The 25,686-nt window shown below is 38.3% G+C and overlaps 1 protein-coding gene across 2 annotated transcripts; it reads left to right on the top strand.

Moving 5' to 3' along the window:
- TMEM65 (transmembrane protein 65) lies at positions 1-25,182 on the top strand. Of its 2 annotated transcripts, XM_087962167.1 has the most exons (8): positions 24-603; positions 10,753-10,833; positions 15,454-15,498; positions 16,118-16,185; positions 17,805-17,859; positions 19,663-19,705; positions 22,777-22,882; positions 23,624-25,182. In XM_087962167.1, the coding sequence occupies exons 1-8, from the start codon at positions 279-281 to the stop codon at positions 23,720-23,722; spliced, it is 822 nt and encodes a 273-aa protein (XP_087818293.1). In that variant the 5' UTR covers positions 24-278; the 3' UTR covers positions 23,723-25,182. The 2 variants fall into 2 exon arrangements, with proteins under 2 accessions (XP_087818294.1, XP_087818293.1); XM_087962168.1 differs by lacking the exon at positions 10,753-10,833 and having other exon boundaries at positions 1-603.
- Positions 25,183-25,686: the final 504 nt, after the last annotated feature.

Raw genomic sequence — 25,686 nt, 5'->3', positions numbered from 1 at the left:
CGGGCGGCCACCTCCCTCCTTTCAGTCCCGCCTGACAGGCGAGGCGGGAGGAGCTGGTTGGTCTTCGTCGCCCCTGCGGTTGCTGTCTGAGGGGAGATGTGGCGGCTGGCCGGAGCCGTCCTCGGGCTCTGAGTCGCCGGGACCGCCAGGCAGGGGGCGGCCAAGAAAAGGCTCGGGACAGACTCATGAGCACCGCCTTCCCCGCGGCTGGGCGTTGCCGCCCTTCTCCTTCCCAGCGCCGGTAGCCGAGCCGGCGGGCGGGCGGACGGGCGGGCGGCATGTCGTCGCCGACGTGGCTGAGCTGCCGGTTGGCGCTGCGCTTGGGCTCTTCTCGCCTCGGCGAGTGCCGCTGCCTCCTGCTCCTCCGCCGGCGCCTGAGCGCCCTCCGCCGCGCCCCCAGGCCCGTAGACGGACTGTGGCTGCCGCCCGCGGCCTCCTGCTTGGGTTCCCCGCGGCCGCTGGGCACGCACCCCAAGAAGGAGCCCATTGAGGCGCTCAACACGCCGCAGGGAGCCCGCGACTTCATCTACAGCCTCCACTCGACGGAGCGGAGCTGCTTGCTGAGGGAGCTGCACCGCTTCGAGTCCATCGCCATCGCGCAAGGTGAGGAGGGCCACCCCACCCCCACCCCACAACCACCGCCACGGGAGGGAGGGGAGAAACCCGGGAATGACCCCCGCGCACGTGTGAACCGACCCCGGGCGCCGCGCTTTTGGCTGTGGCTCCGCTTGGCTGGGTGGGGAGGGGGGTCCTTGCGAACACGCATCTCTTGGAAAGGGGTGTGTGTGAAGCGCGCTTTGAGGGGCGGGCGGGAGTGCAAGGCTTGCTTTCTTGGGAAGTCGAGTAAAACACGTGTACGCGCGCAGTCGGTGCCAGAGATGGAGACCAAAAAGAGAGAGAGAGAGAGAGAGACTGGTTTGGGAATGTATGCATCGGCTCTTGAGGGTTGCTTTGGCGATTCTCCCTAGGACAAATCCAAATTAACCAAACTGGGTCCGGGGCATGTATCTCTCTGTGTGTGTATGACAACTTCCCACAGCCAACTTGCTGCTGGACAACTCGCTGCAGGACGAAAGTGACTATTATCAAAGAAATACAGGGGTGGAATGGAATCATTGGGGGGAAAAAAGGATGCAAAAAGGAGGGACAGAATAGGTACAGGCTAATACTTGGAATAGGCTCTCCCTGCTGGAGCAGGGGGTTAGACTAGATGACCTCCAAGGTCCCTTCCAACTCTGTTATTCCACGAATGAAATGCAAATCTTAACATTATTTACTTTAAACAATTAGAATTGTTAAATTGTCTCGCAGCGAGTTGGGCGTGGTAAGTTGTCCCATTCCGACTTTGGGAGCCTGTCATTCCGCTTATTAATTGCAATTGAAACAAGCAAAGCTCCCAAATCCTGAGCAGGTGTGTGCATGCCTGCATTTTGCTGTAGGAAAATATTCTCCTCCCTGAGGATCCTCTGTGGTGGCAGCTGATGGCTGTGCACGTGCAGTTGTGAGGTTTTTTTTTTTTTTTGCTTGCTACTTGCTTTTCCAGCTGAATCCCGTGCCAGATGAGTGTTACCATACCGGCTGCTGTGCCCTAAATGATATCTGAATGGGCCTCTTCTCATATTTTCCTTTAGCTGTTTCAGACTATGGTGCAAGAAGAGACTGTGTGTGCAACTTTGATTGCCTCTTTGGGCAGGTCTCTTTTATTAAAAAGAACAAAAACAATGGTTTCTAGAGGAGTAGAGTGTTTTCAATACTGTAGAATGTCTACATCACTTGAGACAACTTGCGTCTCATCACTTGAGACTTTCAAGAAAAGATTGGACTCCCATTTGTCAGAAATGGTGTAGGGTCTCCAGCTTTGAGGGGGGGTTGGACTAGATGACCTACAAGGTCCCTTCCAACTCTGATTATCTGTAATCTGAATGTTTTTTTTTTAAATAGAGTGACAGAGTTGGAAGTGACCTTGGTGGTCTTCTAATCCAACCTCCCCACCAAGCAGAGAAAATCTTGCATAGTTTCAGAAAAAAGGATTGTCCAATCTCTTCTTCTGCAGGGAAGTTGTTCCACTGATTAATTGTTCTGTCAGGAAATTTCTCCTTAGTTCTGGGCTGGTTCTCTCCTTGATTAGTTTCCATCCATTTTTAAAGTTTTTTTCTGGTGTTTCAGCACGTGCGCATATCCCTCCCTCTGTTCTGGTTCTGTCTTATGGTTCATTGGTGTGCCTGATAGCAGAGTGGATTTGATTTAAATCAAGTCTATTTAAATCACTAGTAAAAAGGCTTGATTTAAATCAACTCGATATATATCATAATTTTTAAAGAGCAACTGTCATCTCTCCCACAGTGGCTCCTTCTTTGACCTTCTGTTGACTCACCGACAGTCCCAATATTTATTTATTTATTGAATTTATATTGCCGCCTATTCGCCCATGGCGACTCGAGGCGGCTTACAGAATATAAAACCACATTTAAAACAATAAAAACTAACAAAGAATCAAATAAATAAAGTACAATATAACAAAATCATCCCCCATTTCCTGCCCCAATGACAAGAGATCATACAAGCTATTTAATGGACTCCATGCGCTCTGGGTTCCCCAGGCCCGCTGGCAGAACAAGGTAGTACCTTCTGGCGAATATTGCAGAATATATAGCCTCGTGCTACATAACTAAGCTCCATTTCATGCTGAATAATTATTAATGTATCTTAAATAGAAAACTAGATAGATTTTTACTCCAAAAGCATTTTATTAAAATAAATTTGATAAAAATAAAAAATGATTTTTTTTATTTTTAAATCAATTTTTATCCTCCCTGCCTGTTAGTGTCCAACTGCAGCTTGCATACAGGGACTAGAACAATGTTTTGATGGAGCCTCCATTGGTTTGTTGATGTTTTAAGCAGTGGAACTTAAACAGGTACCATCTAGAGCATTCACAGAGTTGGCTTAATTTCAGTCAGGAATCAAAGCCAAAGCAAACGAGATATTTTTTAAAAATGTGAGCTAGGACATTGAAGAATATTGTGTCAAGTGTTAGTAAAATATGCACAAAAATATAGGGGAAAGTAGTATTTTGACCCAAGATTTGTGTACCTTCAATTTCTTTGGCTTATTTTTTTTCTGCACTCTGCATAATGTTGCCTACCCCAAAAAGAAATATAATGTGTATGTTCAAAACATCTGAGTGTTCATGTTCATTGTCAGTGTTGATTATGGTTCTCCTTCAAATGTAATCAATTGAACTATTTACTATTTGTTTCTGAAAGTCTACGTAGACTACAAGTTTCTTCAATAACTTTTAGCCCCGATAAACAAAACTGGAAAGGAGGCATACTTCTGTAGAGTGGTACTAAATAACCATGTTGCATTGCATTGTGATGATACAGTCAGTTACTCCTAGCTTTTTTTGGGGGGGAGGTGCTAATTAGCAGTTTGTAATTAGCAGCTAACAGATGCACATGTCTCAGTGGAACTTGAAGAGAACTGCCACGCTACACATTTATATGACATATATGATGTTCTGGAAGATTGCATATCCTTCAAGTAAAAATTACGTGATGTGGAGGTACTCCTTGATTTACAACCACAGTTGGGCCCAAAATTTCCATTGCTAAGCCAGGTAGTTTTTCAGCGAGTTGCACTGTATTTTATGACCTATTTGCCATGGTTGACAAGCAAATCATTGCAGTTATTAAGTGAATCACATGGTCATTAAGCAAATCTAGCTTCTCCCATTATCTTTACTTGTCAGAAGCCGGCTGGGAAGGTTGCAGATGGCAATCACATGACTCTGTGATGCTGCGACCATCATAAATAAATGCTGTTTTATTTATTTATTTAGGAGGTTTATATTGCTGCCTATTCACACGTGGTGACTCAAGGCGGCTTACAAAAATATAAGCACCCAAATTTTGATCGTGTGCTGTGGGATTGCTGTGATGGTTATATGTGTCGGGATCAGTCATAAGTCAGTTTTTTCAATGTTGTTGTAACTTTGATCCCTAAATGAATAAGCCAAGGACTATCTGTAATTCCTTTAGTTTTGCTGAGAACAATTATATCAGTAAAACACTGCCATTGGATTGTGCCCTTTATAGCTAGTCCTCAACTTACAACCAGCCATGTCATTGCCATTTGCAACCACTTGTTTAGTGACTGTTCAAAGTTACAGCAGCTCTGAAAAAAGTGACTTACGACTGTTTTTCATATATACAACCATCGCAGCATCCCCATGGTCATGTGATTGAAATTTGGATCCTTCTTAACTTGGCATGTATTTATGACAGTTGCCATGTCCTGGGGTCATGTGATCACCTTTTGAAACCACCTGACAAGCAGAATCAATGGGGAAGCCAGATTCACTGAACAACTGGGTCAAGAAAGGTTATAAAATGGGGCAAAACTCACTTAACAAATGTTTTGCTTAGCAACATAAATTTTGGGTTCAAATGTCATATGTCAAGGACTACCTGTATTTGTAAATGTCTTGACTATTAAAATGGATGAGAGCTTATGAATATAGAGCAACCACTTAAGTTTTAAAGGAATAGAATATAAATATACCTCATTGAAGATTGATCTTATTTTGAGACTTTAATTGGAGCAATTTGGGGCAGCTTTATTTAAATTTTATAGCAGAGATTGGCTTCACATATGTTACATCATAATGTAGTTTTTGTTTTGGCTTACAGTGTTGCCTGAATTGAAACATTATATTATATAAATTCAGCCTCTATGAATAACATTTCACAAAGAAATAGAATATACATCTCTAACTGCTTGCAATCTATATTATTCACATCAGAAGAAACAAAAAGGGAAGAAAAGTGCAATTAGTATTAACAGATACTGGTTAAAAAGAAGAAATCTGACACAGATGTAATTAATTAAGATACATTAATTCATACCTCTAAGCTGTGTTAGTGTAACGTAGCAAAGATAGTCTAATAACATCTTAAAATGAACAAATTTGTTTTTGCAGAATATGACTAGATATTTCCAGCGTCAAAGTGCTTAAGTTGTGTTCACACTTTATGCTAAATCTTGCTTAATGTAGTTTGGTTCACTTTGAAAGAGCCTGATATTGATATCAAATCATTGTGATTTATAGGTTAGGATTATCAATAAAATAGGGTCCTGCCTTAATCAACAAATGTCAATTAAAGCGAATACTGGCTGGCATAGCATGGTGTGTGAATTAATCTTAACGATGAGCAATTGCATTAAATTGCCAGTTACATATGTGAGTTGCATCATAGTACAAATAATGCCTACTCAGCTTTTTCCAAAAAAAAGACAGCTAATTATGAGTTTCAGTCTGCATACGTGTGATTGTGCTGAAGTCTAAAGTAACTATGAGTCTATTATTTTCACATTGATTTTTCACTCTTTAGCAATTCTTCAGCTATGTCAACCTTTCAAATGGAAAAATATCAAAACTGCTTGCTTTGCTTTTTTTATTTTCATCTGTTACAGACTATTAACTGCAAACTATTATGCCGAAGTTTTGTATTTTATGTATTTAGGAAGTTGCTAGCATTTGACCTGGATCCATATAATGGTGTCCTTGAAGGAACTGAATGCTTGGACTGATCCTAGCCTGGGGGATAAGAGACTGGGGTATAATTATTAAGTCTAGAACAAATACTTTCCATCTCCTTTCGTGTATGTTTATGTGTTCTTATTTTCTTAATTACAGGCTATTTTAAATAGAACGGTAAGTAATTTTCCTGGAGTTTAAAATCCCACCTGCCAGTTTTGCTAATATGCTGCAAGTCTGAAGCCTATTTAAATTGGTGTTTGTGGATTGTGGGACAATGGACACAAATATTGAAACTTGTATCAGATACCAGGCAGCAAGTGCATAATTTCTGTGATGCACTACCATGTGCATGTTGCTATTTTTTAATGGGTTGTTGTGATTTATAATTGCTATTTCTTGTTCAGAGAGGGCTTTCATTTCAGCACTTCTGTTATATGTTTACTCACACTTTCCTTAGTGAAAAAATATGCAACAAAGGTGCTGGAATAAGAAGACTCTTACTGCTAGCTCTCTTCTAGGGTATTCAGAAATCAGTTTTGCTGAAAAAAATGTGTCTGATTTTGCCTCAATCCTGTACCTTCCCTGTGGTGGAAAGTCCGCATTTATTATTTTTTTAATGGATATTTTTCATTTGCAGTGATTTAGAAATGTTGTTTTGGATTTTCAGCCTGTCAGAATTTGAAACTGAAGTAAGCCCTCAGTCTTATATATGGTATTAAAGAGGGTATTGTTTTTTTTCACAGAGGAATAAGAACAACAGAATTGTGAATTCACTTCACAGCATTGAGTTAATTAAAAATAACAAAGGTGAAATTTAAAAAAAACCTTATAAGTGTATTCCTTCTTTGTTCTGGAATAGATAGGAGAAAGAGAGCTGGTGGGTTTGGTGAATGCCAAAGCCACTGTCCTGGATGAAGCCCAAAGCATCCCAGGAGTACATGAGTAAGATGGCAGCCAAAGATGAGCTGCTGAGAGAATGCCTGAGACAGCAGCAGACATGGAAGGGAGATCACGCAGAGGAAGCGCCATGGCAAGACCAGAAAGCCTTTGCATCAACAGACAGCTGAGGTGGCAGATAGGAAATCCTACCAGGGATTGGACTAAAAGACAGCACTGCTCACAGCAACACAAGACCAGTCTACCACAGTGGACAGGATCCGGTGTGCAGACTAGGCTAAGAGGCCACAGAGACAGTCTCAACACATATTGGCTGGGTGTAAAATGCAGACAGGCATAGCATACACTTGAATGGCACAATGAAAGCTCTGGCATTGTGTACAAAAACATTTGCACAATGTACGGTCTATCGGGTCTCCAAACGTAGCAGCTTTAAGACTTTAAGCAAAGCTGGCTGAGGAATTCTGAAGTTGAAGTCCACAAGTCTTAAAGTTGCTATGGTTGGAGACACCTTGTCTAGATCAATGCTGTCAAACTCCTGGGCCGCGAGCTGGGTGGGTCATGTGCTGGCCACGCCCATGCCCGGCTTACTGAAGGGGGAAAAAGTCTCGATATGTCACGTGACGCCGCTGTAACGATGTGAGTTTGACACCCCTGGTCTAAATCTTCCCAACTCCAGGTGGGAGATTCAACAGAAGGTTGTGAAGAATTAAGAGAGTTAAGACTATGTGAGTCTTCTGGATCCAAACAGGCCAGGTACTGGCCAATGAACCAGATATCTGTAAGACTAGAAGACAGCAGTGTTGATGGATGTAGTAATGCCAAGAAACAGCAACATCGGGAAGGAGGAGTATGAAAAACCTGGAGAAATGCTAGGGCCTGAAAGAGGAATTAGAGAGGAAGTGGAAAAGTAAAGGTCAAAATTGTCCCCAGGGTGGTAGGACCATGCCACCTTGTGACTCCTAAGCTGGGAAAGTGGCTCCAGCAGAACACTGGAACAATATTGGAGCTCTCTGTCCAGCTGTTCCAATGTTGGGAATATATAAGGCATTGCGCATAATCCGCATCTGGTAAAGGACCTGAGATTGAGAAAGCCACAGACCATTCAAAGGGGTGAGATGATAATGAATAGCACATGACACACAAGTCTACTGGAAAGGATTTTTTTTTTAAATTCCTTATTTAATTTCAGTCTGAATATAATTGAAACAAAAAACATGCTAACTCTTACTTTTATGATCAATCAAATATCATACAGTTCTGATTTTGGATAGAATTTTGTATAGTAGAAAACAAAAGCATTTGCTTTTATGCTTCCATTATTCCGAAATATCACTATAATCCAGTAATGTTCCTGGAAACAGAGTAGTAGTGGCTGAAAAATTTCTTTCTATAACTAGATTTGATTCAGTGATCTGTGCTTTAATGTTGTACCACGATTATTCCTTTGGTACATTTACATGGAGGAATCAAAGTAGGTCACACATTTTTCAACCAGGACATGTAAAACAGTTTCCATAATTTTCTCTCATAACGCCCAAAGAAGAGCAGAAATTATTAAAATAGATGAAATGAAGACTTAAATTGGATTAACAAATAAATTGCTTATATAACATAAAGTATAAAAATAGGAACAGTTGAACAGCTTTCCTGAAAAAGGTGTTATATGGGAGGACATGGTAGCAACTCAGAAATAAAAATTTTGATTGCAGATACAAGTGTCCCTTACTTTGGTTAAAAAAAACCTATTCAAAGCATAATCAGACATAATTCTTTTTATGTTAATTGTTATAATAATGTGATATCAATCATGCTAGATTAACATGATTAAATGCTACACAAATCCACATGTGAATCATACCATAATATTACAAATATTACAAAACAATTACAAGGAATAATGTAGAAAACTACAGAGCTTTACTATTCCAACTTGCAAAAACTTACTTCAGAAGTGTCCAACTTTGGCAACTTTAAGACTTGTGGACTTCAATTCCCAGAATTCCCTGGGATGGTTGTCTGGGGAATTCTGTGAGTTGAAATCCACAGTCTTAAACTTGCCAAGGTTGGACACTATTGATTTATGTGATTACTTTTGCATTTAGGATACATGCATATCACAGATCTTGCAACTAATTATTGTCCAAAATCTTTCTGGAAACTTCCCATCACATCATAAGCATTGTAGGGAGACTGGGGCTATTATTTTACTTAATATAAGACCAGAAATAGAAACATTGAGTACAGCTTTGCACTAAGAGTTTATAAAATGCAGTGTGTATTTATATGGAATTCTATATTTAATTTTTATTTTATTTTATTGGTTTTCTATTAAATACATTTCTTAGTGCTTAATAAACATCGTGTTGTCTGTTAATTTGCTTAACAATACAAATCACATTCTGAATCTCCACCCCTTTTTTTCCAACCATTGGTAAAATAAATTCCATGTTTGATAATGTTCTCCATCCTCTTTCTGTTTAATTTTCAATGTCAATCTATCCATTTCTGCACAATCTAGTATTTTCTTGACTATTTCTTCATCTTGCGGTATATCTTCATTTTTCCAGTACTTGCAAAAATAATCCTTGCTCTATTTACATGAAATTCTTATGAATTCATATTCCATCTGGAAATTGAAGTTCTGTTCTCTAAAGACTATGATGCGACAATATTTGAGGAGAGTTCTCTAGTTCGTAGTCTGGGCTTTTTAAGAACCAAATGTTTGATTGTAAAATTGATGGTTGTTGCCGGCCTGCTGGCAGGGAGCTAAAACACCTGTTTGCCTTGTGGACTTGTTGACAAATTACTGCTACAAGGTTTTTCCCAGACGAAGAAGTCCTCCAGTCAGCCTAATTCAAGGGCTGGGGAAAAGAGGCATGTTTTTATAAGGCTCTTTTAAAATTGATAAGGTGGGGACAAAAGGTCTACTACCTGAGTCCTGCTAGGGGACATTGTTGAATTGATGGAACAAAGAATGAGCCAACTGTCAGATTTATGAGATGGGCAAAAAAAAAAAAAAAAAGGAAACAGGTAGTCTCCCAAATGACCTAAGTCATGTAGGGCTTTAAAGATGTCAGCCACTGGCTTAAATTGCACCTGGAAGTCAACCAATAACATGGGCACGATGCAGTCTTCATTATTCCTTGTGTTGCTATATTCTGTATCTTCCAAATGCTTTTCAAGGGCACATTGCAAAGATGCACCTGAAAGCGACCAAATAAATGATTGTAAGAAGTGCCTTCTGACTCAGAAAAGGGTGCAGCTAGTGCCAGATATTCCATGGGAAGGTTCTCCTGGCCACAGCTACCATCTGTTTTTCAAGCTGCAGCTGTGGAGCCTGTGTAGATTGCACACAAGACCTAAACAAGGCAATCTAGCTCCATTCAGGAACAAAGCTGAAGGATTCCCAGCACCAAGCGGCCCAGACACCCACCGCTACTCAATTTTGCCTGGTTGAGTTGAGCTTGTTCTTTCATGTTCAAAGTTTCACAGGGTCTAAGCATTGGGACGTGATTGCAACAGCATGGCTTGTCCAGTCAAAGGACAAGATACATAAATGTGTATCAACAGTATGGCCTCATGTACATGTAAAACAGATGTGGTGAGAGCATGCAGCTCTAAGGTACCCTGGGAGTGTAGATTTTATTGGGTAGCAGTTTTTTTCCTACAGTGTTGCTCAGTTGAATGGTGGACTGATTGTTGCACGAGTTGTTTATAACTTTGCAAGAATGGCATTGGTAAGGAAAACCACAGGATATTGGGAATCAGTCTGTGATGAGTTGGTGGGACTGAAAATGGTGTGTGAAAATGTCCCTAACATCACCTGGTCAATACAACAAGATGGGTTGGAAGCATGAAAAAACAGACTGTACTGCCATGGATTGTGCTTTATTTTCGTAATGAACTAATACTGCCTTACAATTCAAGTCAGAAAATCTTCACTATCAGTTAAGCTATTTCCTGTTGCAAATCACAAATATTTCATATTTTTTTTTGCATGAGAATTCATATGTTTGTACAAGTGTTTTTTATGAAGTGCAGTGGACCAGACTAAATGAGAATATGGTTACATATTTAATTTGGTGAAGGTGAAGTGAAGGTTCATTTTCAGTTTAATGTTCCATCCTATTAGTGACACAGTGAGAGATGCAAGATAAACAGTGTTTATAAGGAAGTTTATATCCATTAAAGTCAGTGACTGTTACTTCTAAACAAATAAACTTGGGATTCTAGATTTGAATAATGAAAATTTTAAATGTTCAGCTGAAAGTAAAATAACGTGATGTTTCTTTTGTATGAAAACTTTTTAGCATCCAGATTTCCTAAACCGCTGGTACCATTTAAGATGTCAGTGAAACAGGTAGCATCAGCAGAAATACCTAGGGCTTTGGGTACAGTAAATTTTGCTATTTGTTGATAAAACAAGGCATGATGTGAGAAAATGGTGCTGGTCACATAACCATACATGTTTCCCCATCAAATGATCTCGCATGTCCTGATATAAATGCTTTCGGTTATTTCTTCTGTATCAGCATTTGATTTCTTTCAGAGTAACAGTAAGAAGATAAGGATTTTTGCTTCTAAAATAACAGTTATCCCAATTAACTGCCAAACTGCTCTAAAAGAATCATTAGCCAAATTCTTAATCAGAATTTGCTTGCAGTTTAGTTTAGATCAAGTGAGAATGGCAATATCTGAAAAGCTTATACATTCTGATAAGGCCTCTAACATATATTTTACTATGGGTTATATTCAGTTTAATTTTGGACATTTTGACATCTTTGTCTTGTCTGGATGTAATAGCAAACCATGATTTGAAGAATTCTCCCCAGTCAGACGAAATGATCTGTCATTTTATGACCACGCCCTGCTTGTAGTTGAACCTTGAGAACAGCCGTGTTTTTCTGCTGTTTGCTTGCTTGCAAGATTGTCTTTATTTTATTAATATTGTTACTCTAAAAGATATTTTTGAAGAGGCATTTGGCTTTGGAACACATCTAACGTTAAGCTACAGCGTTTATTTGCATGAGATTTAGAAATTCACCCCCAGTCGCTTACTGTGCTCTTTTGCATTTGAAACAAATGGTTGTTGCAATTGTAACTAATTAATTACATATGTGATTCACTTCATATGAGAAAAGTTACTGCTGGCCTTCCAATTATTACTGTAATAATGAAAACAACTGCTTTTTCTGCACTGGCTGAAATTTCATTCATTTCTGATGTATTTTTTTTATGAATGGAAAGTCTTACATCATTTATCCTTTCCCCCCCAGTCAAGGTATTCCTGCCCACCTGATAATTTTCTTACATTTTCCAGCATGTGTTCCAGACAAAGTATGATTCAAATGTGGGTGACTGGTTTACAACTTGATAACACAAGCATGTCCTTACTCATCCCCCTCCATTTAGGGATCCAACACAAATGCAAGTTATATAGTTCAGGGATGTCAAACTGGTGGCCCATGGGCCGGATGCATCACACGCAGTCCACGCCCTCAGCTCCACGAATGGGAAAACTGTCGCGAAATGTCACATGATGGCAATGTGACACAGCAAACTTGGCACTCATGCTATACTTCTTAGGTTCTGGTGTGATACCAAAGTGTTACCAAGAGTTGATGTGATTGTAGCACAGAACAGAAGAGAAAATAGAGGTAGTCTTTGACTTAACCATCATTCATTTAACAACGGTTCGAAATTGTGATGGTGCTGAAAACAAATGACTTATGACCAGTCCTCACACTTACGACCATTGCAGCATCCGTACTTTCAGGTGATCAGAATTTGGACACTTGGCAAATGGCATGTATTTACAATGGTTGCAGAGTCCTGGGATCATATGACTGCCATTTGCAACCTTTCTGGAGGGTTTATAGAGCCATGGTGGTGCAGTGGTTAAAATGCAGCATTGCAGGCTAACTCTGCCCATTGCCAGCAGTTCAATTCTCACTGGCTCAAGATTGACTCAGTCTCCCATCCTTTCAAGATGGGTAAAATGAGGATCCAGATTGTTTGGAAGCAATGTGCTGACTCTGTTTAGAACCACTTAATAGAGTGCTATAAAAATATTGTGAAGCAGTGTATAAGTCTAAGTGGTATTGCAATTTCCAACAGGCAAAATCAATGGGAGAAGCCGGGTTCGCTTAACGACTGCAGCAAAAAAGGTCACAACATCAAGCATGACTCACTTAAGGGCTGCATCATATAGCTTTGGAAGTTCCGATTCCAATTGTGGTCATAAGTCTAGGACTATTTGTAAGAAAGGTTGAAAACATTATAGAAGATGTTACATTTATTTATACGTTTTGAATGTGGGTTAGTTTTAATATTTAATATTACCACAGGAAAGTACATATCCAAGCTCCTGGGATTTTTTATCCATGTTTGATAACTACTTTTTTGTGTTAATGAGGCCAAAGGCAGGAAGTTACTGATAAAAGTATGTTTTGATAAATATCTGCATATTCATGTAAAACCTGCAAATGAAACATTCATTTGAAGCCTTAGTTCTCATAATCTGTTTCTGAGAGAATATTCCACTTATTAAAATAAGGTTAAAATATTGATTTGATTCCTGTGCCTCTTATCCAGCAGTGCAAACATCTTTTATTGTACTGTGCCATTTTTAAAGGATTCTTGAATAAAATCTTTGTAAAAAGAGGAGAAAAAAATGCCTTTTTCTAAGGCATTTAAGATTCTCACCATCAAGCAGCTTTCTTAACAAACAGATTGCAGAGGGAATACATATTATATACTCTGAAATAGTATCAGATTTGAGGCACAGAAGGTAAATTCAGGGAAGACAAAATCCTTCATTCTGTCTATGTAGATTTCTTTATGTCAGGTCATCATTCTCTCAGAGGCTCTGAACTGGCATATACAGTATTTATTTTGCATTGTATTGTTTCTATTTCCTCCTCTTACTCCAGGAGCTTTGCATGGAGAAACAGGTTAGATTGTGCTAAATAGTCACCAGTAAGAGCTAACTTTGATGCAATATATAATTGTGTGTGCCCATTACTCAAAATTGCAATGGACTGTGGGTGTTGTTGAATGTGATTTGTGAATGCAGCCGCTGTGATTTGCAAACCAGGAGTCATAACTTAATATTACTCATGACACCTGACTTGTTTGAAACATGATTAAATGATATCCATTTGCTGTAATTCTTTGCCAACCATGATCAGTACTTTTGTTAAATCATAATCTGAATGGTCTAACATATGGCAACTTCAAATCTCAACAAATAAATGCTCTGTCTTACATATTGGTAAAAAAAATCAGAAAATAAAATACAAGCTGAATAGTCAAGATCTTGTTGATGACCCAAGCTCTGTAAAGGACCTGGGAATACTCACCTCTAATGATCTAAGTGCTAGAGCCCACTGCAACTACATAGCCAAAAAGGCATTAAGAGTTGTTAACCTAATCCTACGTTGCTTTTTCTCTGGTAATATCTCACTACTAACCAGAGCATACAAAACATTTGCTAGACCAATACTCGAATACAGTTCATCAGTCTGGAATCCTTATTACGTATGTGATATTAACACAATTGAGAAAGTCCAGAAGTATTTCACAAGAAGAGTTCTCCACTCTTCTACCCGTTGTAGAATACCTTATGCCACCAGACTCGAAATTCTAAAACTAGAAAACCTCGACTACGCCTCGTCTCGGTCCGACTTAAGCATGGTATATAAAATCATACATTGCAATGTCCTACCTGTCAATGAATACTTCAGCTTTAACCATAACAACACAAGAGCACACAACAGATACAAACTCAAAGTAAACCGCACCAAACTTGATTGCAGGAAATACGACTTCAGCAATAGAGTGGTCAATGTCTGGAATACTCTACCCGACTCTGTAGTCTCTTCCCAAACCCCAAAAACTTTAACCTTAGACTGTCTACTATTGACCTCACCCTTTCCTAAGAGGTCTGTAGGGGCGTGCATAAGCGCACCAGTGTGCCTACCGTCCCTGTCCTATTGTTTCTCTTATTCTTTTATTTTTCTTATATGTACCCATTTCATATATTCACAACTATGTATACACTTGTACTTATTATCTTGTAAACAATTGACAAATCAAATAAATAAATAAATAAATAAATAATCAACTACCCATAGGTTGCTTTTCACAAAAACAGATTCAGGGTGCAGGTCTGTATATTTTCAGTCAAGTGAATCCAAGCAGCTTAAATAGAAATATACTACACATTGCAAACAGAAATTAAAATCTTTATTTAATAACCCCAAACCTTAAACTTCATAAAATTACGATAAATTTTACCATACGGTTGCCAGATACCTCCTCATGACATCCTTAATTCTCTATGGCTGGTAAATATTAGTTACGCTGCCAATTTTTGGTGATCTACTGCTTAAGCAATTTCTTTCATTGTTAATTAAAATAATTTTTATTTCCTGAATAATCCTTGAAGTCAGTAGAAATTGATAAAGATTTCTGACATGGAACTATTTGACAGCCATAAACAAACATTACAAAATTATTCTGGGCAGTTTAATATTTTTTTATAGTGCTAATTCAGATGTAAAAGTAGTTCTGCCTTTCCTGGCTAAGGATGGGTTTTATCTAGATAATGAAAATATAAATGATTTCTGCCCCCCCAATAAATATATATATATATATATATATATATATATATATATATATATATATATATGATTTTTTTTCTTCAAATGGGGAAGGTGCTTTTCAAAGCATCTTACCTGTTCCTTGAATACAAAAAGCCATTTTAAATTGTGGGACAAAGTGACAACAAAGTTATAGTGATAACAAAGTTCAGTAAAAATGTGTCATATTTGGTAACAGAAGAGATGGGTGTTTTTTTTTTTAATTCCAATGAAGCTTGTGGAGAATCTACCTTACCTATATTTTTTCATCAGAATTATTATTTTATGTGTTCACATTTAAACACTGCTGTGTACAAAATAACTCGCCAAATACTTCTATGCTTATAAATTCCTTTTTTTTAAATTTAGAGAAGCTGGAAGTTGCACCACCATCCACTGGACAACTGAAACATGGTAAATGCTAGTGTCTGTTTTGTGTTATTTATTTGTTTGTTTGTTTATTTGTTTGTTTGTCAGATATTTCCGTGGGTTAAGGGATTGAAAGCCTCCAAGAACTGCAGTGTGGCCACTCTTAGAATTTGGGGGGACAGTATTAGCCATGCCAGTTCAGGGTCTATAGCAGAGGTCTCTTCTCTGATGAGGATCTCTTTGAATTCTTCCTCATCTATCTTTTTTACAGATTGGCTAAAATCACTTTTTTAGCTGTGTCCAGAGCAATTCCATCAGTGACTGTCACTGATTCCTCGATGTATGTGCTGCTTTTTCCACTGCATCACCCTACTGCAGATGGAATTATCTAGAAAGTACTCAGAATGGATCTGGCTTTTCAGAGATAGTCACTTTGGGGTTGGCGATCGCTGCATGCAGGTTGCTGGTGGTTAGTTGTATTCAAGAGACTAGGAAAAGCCCCTCCTGGTTTGGGTTATTTATAGAAACAGTGTCGTGCCTGGGAATTTAACCACATTTCGACCCTTATTTGGATAAATAACAAACATTGTCATATTATTTAATATAATTTTGCAAACGGCAATTTAAAGTACTTAAAGCATTATACATCTCTCTTTTGTTCTAGTGTTCTTCCACAATGCAATACCTTTTGTAGGCTTTGGATTTTTTGATAATGCCATTATGATTGCTGCGGTAAGTCATCTTGATACCAATCTTTATATATACTGAAATATTTGTAGTATTGCAGCAATGAAGCATTGCTAGTTTCAGTTCTGCTTTAACACACCATTATATCAATGCAGTAACATGCATATTGCTTTGGGGTCTTCTAGAACAGGGGTGTCAAACTGGATTTCATTGAGGGCCGCATCCGGGTTGTGTTTGACCTCGAGGGGGGGAGGTGTGTTCAGGGTGGATGTGGCCAGCTTGATGTCACCTGTGGTGACTAGGTACTAAGACAGGACTTCTGTCAGACCCTCCCTCACTCTCATAATCTTCCTTCCTTCCTTCCTTCCTTCTTCCTACTCCTCTTTATTTTTCCTTCCTTGCAGTCTTTCCTCTTTCCCTTTCTCCTTTCCTGTCCCTTCTTGCATGAATTACAAAAGGGGAAATATTTCTCCATTTGGTTTGTTTTTAGTTTGTTTTGCTAGCCCTCTGCCAGCAAAAACTGAGCCAGGGAGGGCTGCACATGCCCCCCCCCCGGGCCCCATTTTCAGCTGCGACCGCCTCCTTCAACCCCCTGCCAGTGGAAACAGAGCTCGGGGGGGGGGCGCGACCCTCCCAAGCTCCGTTTTCACTGGCAGAGGCACCGTGGGCCAGTTCTAAGCATCCCACGGGCCTTGAGTTTGACACGCCTGTTCTAGAGCACGGGTCACCAACCTTTTGGGCCTCGGGGACCACCAAATTCATAATTTTAGATCCCAGGGACCATTAACTGGTTCTGTGGGCATGACCTAATTTGTGGGTGTGGCTTGGTGGTCATGTGACTGGCTGGGCATTGCTTGTATGTAAATATAAATATATAAATATTGAATTTTTTATAAAAAAAGAGCAACTTTTACACAAAATCAGGCAAAGCAGGCAGGCAGATTGAGTTGCTCACAGAATCACAGATTCATTCAGAAATCTATCTATCTGCCATTGGCTAGCTCAGTCTGTCACATAAAATTTGCTTGCAAGCAAACTCACAAAATTAACTCACAACACACCATGTATGTAAATATTGAATTTTTTATAAAAAAGCAACTTTTTATCCAAAATCAGGCAAAGCAGGCAGATTGAGTTGCTCACAGAATCATTCAGTGATCTATCTATCTGCCATCGGCTAGCTCAGTCTCTCAAATTTGCTTGCCGTAAGTCTGCACTGAATTTGCTTGCAAGCAGACCTTCAGTCCTAAGGAAGGTTTGGCTGTGCTTAGCTAGAAAGCAAGAAATCCAACTATTTCTTACTTCCTAGCTAATCTAAATCTCCCAGGCACAGCAGAACAAATGATGGTCGGAAAAAGGAAAAATAGCAACTTAGCAGACAAGTTTGCCGGGTAAGGAGTGAGTGGGCGGGGAGGGTTCCCGCGGGCCATGTGGGCGGAGCAGCCTTGTGTTTCTGTGCAGCCTGGATTAATTGCTTTGGAGGGGTGCTCTGGGGGTGAGATTTCTCTGCAGCCCACCAAAATTTTCTCACGGCCCATCGGTTGGCAACCGCTGTTCTAGAGGAACTGGTGAGCAGGTGTGCCCTGTTCCCCCTTTTTACACTCGCATTCTTGAAGCTTTGTCTATAATGAGTGGGTGATAATGAAATTCTCTGTTATTTTTAGGGCACACAGATAGAGTTATCAATAGGGATTGTGCTTGGAATTTCTACCATGGCAGGCAAGTAATCAAGGTCATTGCTGTTTATGTGGATTTTTATAGCTGTTTGTTTATCATTGAAGGGTCTGTGCACAGTGAAAATCACAGAACCCTTTGCTGCTGTTTGAGGAAAGCGTGTGCTTAACATCAGTGGAAACTTTTATCACGAGATAAAATTAGGAACACTTACACCTTTGTCTGAAGTTTCCTGATATTTTTCTTCTACTTCTTCCAACACAATTTTGGGGAAATTGTATCTTTAAATAAGATAGCATTTCTATTCTTTTTTAAAAATAGCTTTATCTGACAGCCATTTCCCTATATGGATACAAAAATATGGGGTAGTTTATTTTGTAGAAGTAATTGAAAGAGTATGGATTTTTTTTTTTTTGCAAAGGGGAAACAATTATGACATACTGTCTGAACAATAATTGGATGATTTGTTATTGTCTTTGGAGGAAACAATGGTTTGGTTTAGTGGCTAAGGCACCTATCTAGAAACCAGGAGACTGTGAATTCTAGTTTTGTCTTAGGCATGAAAAATAGCTGGGAGACTTTGAGCCAACCTACAATATCAGCCTCTGGTGACAAGTCAGTTGATCGATTTCGTTGCAACCAATAGATCAACTGTCAATTCATTAGAAAAGAAGCAGATCTTGCACTTTTTGGGGGGAGGAGAGGAAAAAGTGAGGAAAAGAAAAATACGTATTATTGGAGGAAAGGAGCTTCTATTGACCCGTCCTTCTGTTTGGACTCAGCTTTTTGATTGCTTTTCTTAAAAAAGATTAAAGGATGAGTCACTTGGCATTAGACCATTTTGTGATGTTGGATTTTGGCTAAGTCTGCTGTTACGGTTTAACAGTCTGTGGTTTAGCGTGATACAATATATACACCCAGATTCTCCATATGAAGAACTGGCCTCCTCGTTTTGCTTCCAGCTTTTGAAGAAATTTGGTTTAGCCTTTACGTATTATTTAGTAGTTTGACTTTAGAAAGTTTGGTATAATTTTGAGAAATAGAATATGCTTTCTTCAAATAAAATAAACACTACTGTACTTAGTTTTAAATTGAGTTTTGAATGTTGGTTTATTGTAGATCAAAGTTTGCCATGATCTTGCTCTAGAGAATATAAACAGTATATTATTGGAGCAGATAAAAGATCTGTCATATCAGCATTCCCTTTCTATAGAGGCCAATGGGATACCTGCAGAAAATAACGTGTAGCTTTCATGATGCTTGATTTCTAGTTGGAGCTAATCATCTACACATACTTATACTAAAGAGTGGAGAACGGAGGTATAATCATTGTGAGACATAAAGTATTTTACAATTGGTATTGTTATATTAATTTCCTTGGTTCAATTCGTTCCTGGGCTCAAATCGAAGTCCCTTTTTTATTTAAAACCTCTTCTTAGGCCCATTTAAAAGAATTTTCCCCCCTCAAGTTCCTCTTCTGAGGACTGTGTTTCTGATTCTCTGAGTACCCCCAAAAAATCTGAGGGAGCTACTTCACTTTTAATAGCAATAACCTAGAAGTGCTTCCTGTCCTAGGGATCAACCATGGCCAATTACTGAACAATTTTGTAAATTACCCTGCTAAATTTGTGACGTTCTTCATACTTTAAAAAAAAAAATCATGATGGCTGATTGATGTTATATTTTTATACTATGTTGAAAAGCAGCTTTTATGAGGTATATAAATATATCCAATAATAGTCTTCAGAAGAATTTTAGTTTTAAGCGATAATATGGTTATAAAACATTTTCTGGGTATTTCTGCAATGTTACTAATTTATATAATGCTATAATTTTCCATCTATCTAGCTGCTGCCTTGGGAAATCTTGTCTCAGACTTAGCTGGATTGGGGTAAATTTAATTATATATTTTTTCATGAACTTGCAGTATTTTTCTGTTAACACCACCATTTGAAGCTCAAAATGCCTTAGCTCAGAATGGTACCTGGAAAAGCACCATAACAATTTGAGTAATTAACAATCTGATTTGACCATGGAAATGTTTTTGTTCCTTCAGTTTTTTAAATTTGATATATTTATTGGGATTTGAGGATAGGCTGGTACAGAGTAATGAAGCTTGAAACTACAATTCAAGTTAGGGTGTTGGGGCAAAAGGTGTAATTTCATAGATTAGTACCTGCCTTAACTTAAGTTCATATTTCCTCATTCTGTTTTGAATTCTAACCCAGTTCTCAAATCAAGTAAGAATCGGCATTTATGTTAAGAAGAATGGGAACTTCAGGAGTTGACATTGTAGTATGACCCAAAGAATAATCTAGCAGGGAGCTGTGTTTTTTTTTTTTTTTTTAAAACAAGTTTTATTAATTTTTAAAACACACAAATTATCATTATTCATTACATGTTTAAACCTTTTTCCCTTGTAAATTTAACAAGTCAGATAAATTATGATTCTGTTTTAAACCATTTCCATATAATATACCAAAACCTCTTATTCAATTTCTCTTTACTTCTCTTTACTCTTATTCAATATCATTATTATTATTTCATCTGTTTCTTTCTGACTTAGTTACCATTATTCTCATTCTATATTTCTACAAGTTTTTACCAATTCTCCCCAAAAAGACATATACACACAACACACAAAACATAAAAAAATATCTTTTGGAAAGTAACTTGGACCCAGGTGTCTCTCTCTTCATGGACTTCAATTATATTCATGCTCATCTTACATATCATTACTTATTTTATTTACCATTCTAAGCCTTCTATATTAACTTCTCCACATATTTCACACTTCTTAATTCTACCTTAATTAATCATCTTAGTTTAAATCATTATATTTGTATCTTTTGTCCATTTTTATCATCCCTTTGTCTCATCCCTTATGAAAAAAAAGAAAATCAGTTTCTCCTGAAATCATTAATCAGAGTATGATGCCTTTCTATCTCCCCCTAAGTTAATCAAATTAATCTTTAAAATAATATCTAATACCCAATCAGATTTTGCTTGGTACATTCTATCTAACTAATACATCCAACACAATTAAGTGCATAATTAGAGAATAAATCCAAATATTAAAAAGAAATACTATAATAAAAATTTTATAATAACATCAATACCATAATTTTATTAAACTCTTTAATTAAAACAATATTCTAAACCTCTCCTATTATTAAGTTTTAAAACCAATCATTTTTAAACATTTTAACATTTTAATCTCTTATCAACTCTTAAACCATTGCAATACTACCATCTCATCTTATGTACCTTGCAAAATCTTTTTTTTTTTTTTTTAAATTATACTTTATCCATTATCCATAAAAATTCCTTTTTTCCATTTAATTTCAAAACGTTGTAGCTTTTCTCCACCTTTTCCCTTTCTTTCTTTTCCCAACAAACCTTTCTACCCCCTTCTTCTAGCCTCTGCCTTACCGGCTTCCCTTCTCTGTCGATTTCTTTTCCCCTTTGTTTACAATCATCATATTGGTTTTGCACTTTATTTTTCCCTTTCTTAAATGTTTTTTAGATCTTAAGTCCTTAAATCCTTTAGTTTTCTTCTTTTCTCTTCTTTTCTTTTCTTTCTTCTCTTCCTTTTTTCTGGATCAAATTCTGAGATTCATTAAAGATGGCTCCTTCCTTTCTTTCTTGTTCCTCTGCTGTCTTCATCTGTTGTAATTTTTGTTGATAATTAGTAAGCGCCATTTCTAAGAAAAGGAAAGCTTCTTCCACACCATTTCTTAGTTCCTCAACAGAAAGAGCCATTATAAATCTTTTCTTTTCTTTTCTCCTTCTTTCTTCTTACAACAACCAGAATATTCAAAAGAAAATAAAAAAAGATAAAACAGTCCCAAAGTTATCAATCAGTCCAAACCAAGGCAGAGTTCTCACTTTCTCCTTCTGGGGTGATATCAATCAAAGAGAAAGAAAGTCCAAATCTGTTTAAAGTCTTGTTACAATATATTCTAGTCTTCAAATCCTTAAGGCATCTGCTCCAACAAATCTTAGCATACAAATATTTTCTTTTTAATCCTCTCTCTTCCCACTCATCGCTTAAAACCAATTTCCACCTAAAAAAATAGGTTTCTTAATATCCAGTTATTTATTCCGTAGGAAAAGAGGAAAGCTATCCTTTCAGCACCTTCAAGCAGCCGCTTTTTCCTCTTCTGGCAGGTATCATTCAGAAAGTCATACTTTTCAGGAATTTTATTAAATATGTCTTAGAGTCCTAGGAGCCAAGAAAAACTTTCTCCTCTCAATCACTTTCTCCACTTCCTCCTGCGCATTCTTACCCGGCTGCCAGCTTCTTTGTGGCGGCCATTACGGACCGCGCTGCACCGTCCTGGGAAAGGGGGTTCTGCCGGTCAGGGAGGGGTCTGCAGCACCCCAAACCCTTCTCCGGATCCCCCTACCTTCAGCTGCCCCTGCAGGGCAGCCTAGCTCCGTCCCGGCTGGGTCGGAGCCCCAAAACGGCTAGCGCGGCAGGGATCGCGCAGCTTCGCAAATCCCTGCCGCTCATGAAGCCGACAAACCGGAAGATTCCAGGGAGCTGTGTTTTTATTAAATTTATATTCTGCTTTTCCAGGGAAAATTGGGCAGTTAAGGAGGTTTAATAAATTTAGCATGATACAAGAATTGAATGATTTGAACCAAAAATATTTCACATTAAGTATTTTTTTAAAAGGCAAGAATGATAAAAAATACCAAAGAGGACAGGAGCGGGCTTATATTTTTGCTATACCTAAATTAGAATGTTTATGCAAATTATGAATCATGCAAAATATTACATTCAAGATTTAAAATGGTCCCTTTTCTATTGTGTTTATTGGTGCTGGGTTCTCAATGCAGAGTATTCTACAGCATGACTCTTTAATTGCTCACTATTTTTTTAAGCAAAATTAAGCAAAATTGGTATGTTTCAGAGATTCCTGTGCTCAATTGTATATGTATTTTTTTTCTCCCAAGTCTTGCAGGCTATGTTGAAGCTGTGGCCTCCAGATTAGGCCTTTCAATTCCTGATCTCACCCCCAAACAAGCGGATATGTGGCAAACACGTGTTAGTGCACACTTGGTGAGTATGTGTATTGATGGATGGCAGCACAAGGGAAACCAAGACAGAGAAAAACAGCAACTTCCAATATTGCCTAAGCACAAGACTTTGGATACCAACTACATATGCATTATTATCGGTTATTCCTGTGGGGGTAAAAATAGAAACAGAATCTTTTAGGGTAGATTATTAGGCCCCATAATCTGAACACCACTGATTCTAACAAGAGGATTTCAGATCTACTTAATTGCACGTCGTTTCCTGTGCAAAGTGATAAGCTCTTAACCTGAAAACTTCATCCTGAACCACAGGTGGTCCTCGACTTACAACAGTTATAATTTAGTGACCATTCAAAATCACAACAGCACTGACAAGTGTGGCTTTATGACCACTTTTCAAAGTTGCAACCTTCGCAGCATCCCTATCGTCATGTGATCAAAATTCAGACGCGCGTGACCCCCTTTTGTGACCTTCCAACGAGCAAAATCAACGGGGAGCCCAGGTTCACTTAACAAACAGGTCACTAACTGACCAGCTGCTGTGATTCACGTAACAACGATGGCAAGAAAGGTAGTAAAATGGGGCAAAGTTCACTTAACAAATGTCTCACTTAACAACAGAAATTTTGGGCTCAATTGTAGTCGTAAGTCGAGGACCACCTGTACATAACTTGATGTTAATTGGATGTTCAGTATTGGATTTGATCCTAAATCAACATCCCATTCTCTTTGTTTTTTCCCCTCTTTCTTTCTTTTTTTTTAGGGTAAAGCTATTGGAGTGACCATTGGCTGCCTTTTAGGAATGTTTCCCTTGTTCTTCCTTGGAGAGGAAGAAGACAAAAAACTGGATGGAAAAAAATAACCTTTTTACAATGTTTATCTATACATATATAAACTAATGTACCTCAGATATACAACTATGCTGTCGAAGTATATAGGAATTTAGAGACAATAAGAAGCAGCATGCTATTTTACAGAAGCACTTAACTTATTGTGGCTGTGTCTTAGTAACATCTTTTTTATAAGGGTTTTTTTCCTTTTTTAAAATGTAAATTGTTGACATGCGATCTCACGTTAACACTAATGTTTGACCTTTACCATATCTCCCTCTTTGTTGGTTTCCTTCACCTGGATTGTTCCTTTAATTACCTGTCTGATGCGGTGTACAGCTTTTGGATTTGTATTTTTCTTAGCCTTCGGAAACGCATGGCACAAATCGCCTCTGGATACCCACAAAATCTTCCACTCCAGACTTTAATGTAGTTAGGTGACAGCTGCCCTAGGAAATACCATGCTGTAACTTTCTTGCTTTTGTTTGTCTTTTGGCCATAATTTGTACCCGGGTGACTGGAGCAAAGCCAGTTAGAACAAATGTTGACTTGTGAAAGGAATGATGGAGAGAGATTTTGGTGAGGCCAATGTACAGATCCCATTTTATGGTCAGAGTTTTCCCCCCACTCTAGACAGAGAGTGTCACTAAATTACCCAGGTGGCAGCTTAGATCAAAGTGAACCCTACAAGTTGATATCACCAATAGTAGATAGCATGCAATGCAGCCAATTTGGAAAGTGTCTAAAGCACCTTGCTTCAGCAGCAAGTATTGGCCATCTTCATTCTCAGATTTCCAGTACCAAATATTCTCACCGAATTGTTTTGTGTGCATGTTTGTTTTGCCATAGTATATCTGAAAATTGGGCTTTATTCCTCATTCGACCCGTGAACGTCCGACCTTGTTTGTCTTTCTAAACAAGAAACAAGCATAATATTAATCAGGCCAAACTCCATTCCTGATCAGAAGGCATTAGGAAACGGGATAAAGTTTCTGTTGGATGCGGAAGAGAATTGGGCCGGTATGATGCCGAACAGAAGAGTGGTGTGAAGGGAAGTAATTGACAAAGATGAGAGCAAAGGAGAGTTTAGAAGAAAAATAAAGCAAAATATTAAGCCTTGACTTATATGGCTGTCTCCCCCCAAATCCGCTGATTTTAGTGTAAAACAAATTCCTGCCACTGTTGCATGTTTTTCTGCTTTAGCAATTCAGGAGTAGTGATATTTGTATCCTTGTCTGTGAATGTCAGTGGGAGAGAATGGTAATCAGGTGGTTTAAAATTGACTGATTAGTCTGTGCAGTTTAATTTACAGAAATAAACTTGTTTACTTTTCATTTAATAGGGTTTCTTTTCATTTTGCCTTGTGCTTGCAGTTAAATGTGCAGTATTCAAACGAATTGAAACTTCCTAAAGAGCATTATGTTTTCTTGATTATGTGGTGGGTATATTCTAAGCATTTTGTTTTCATTAAATAAAGAGGACCATTTGTTCATCTGATGTTTCCAGTGAAATATATATACTGAAAGACCTAAATAGCATGTTTGATCACAAAAATTCAGGTGCCTTGTGTTCTGCTATCTAGAAATTTTGCAAATGCAGTTCCCAACTCCCAACATCAAGAATTGCACTGCTAAAATGACTGACAAATTACTACATCGGAGGAACACTGCAATCCATTGCTCATATAGGAAGGAACCAAGCCCGAAAAAGGAAAACAAGTTGGGTTACATTATTTGGGTTGGCTTTAAACATACACAAAAATGTAGAGAAACAACATTGAAACCTATTCTAGTCCTCTATAAATTATGTTTAAAATACAACCACTTATTCTAAATAATGCCAATCCCCACCTTAAACTTCCATATAATTCCTTCTAGTGGGTGAAACAACTTATCATCTGCATATACTTTTACTTTCTGGGTGAAACTAGATAAAAATTCTATAAAGATAGTGAAAAAGAGGTTATTGCCTTGAAATAAAAATGGAAATCCTTTGG

This window comes from Notechis scutatus, chromosome 3 (genome assembly GCF_049901735.1).
Source record: "Notechis scutatus isolate UNSWTSFEM ecotype Mainland chromosome 3, rNotScu1.2, whole genome shotgun sequence".
In the NCBI taxonomy this organism is placed as follows: domain Eukaryota; kingdom Metazoa; phylum Chordata; class Lepidosauria; order Squamata; family Elapidae; genus Notechis; species Notechis scutatus.
This window is presented reverse-complemented; position numbering and strand designations above follow the sequence as displayed.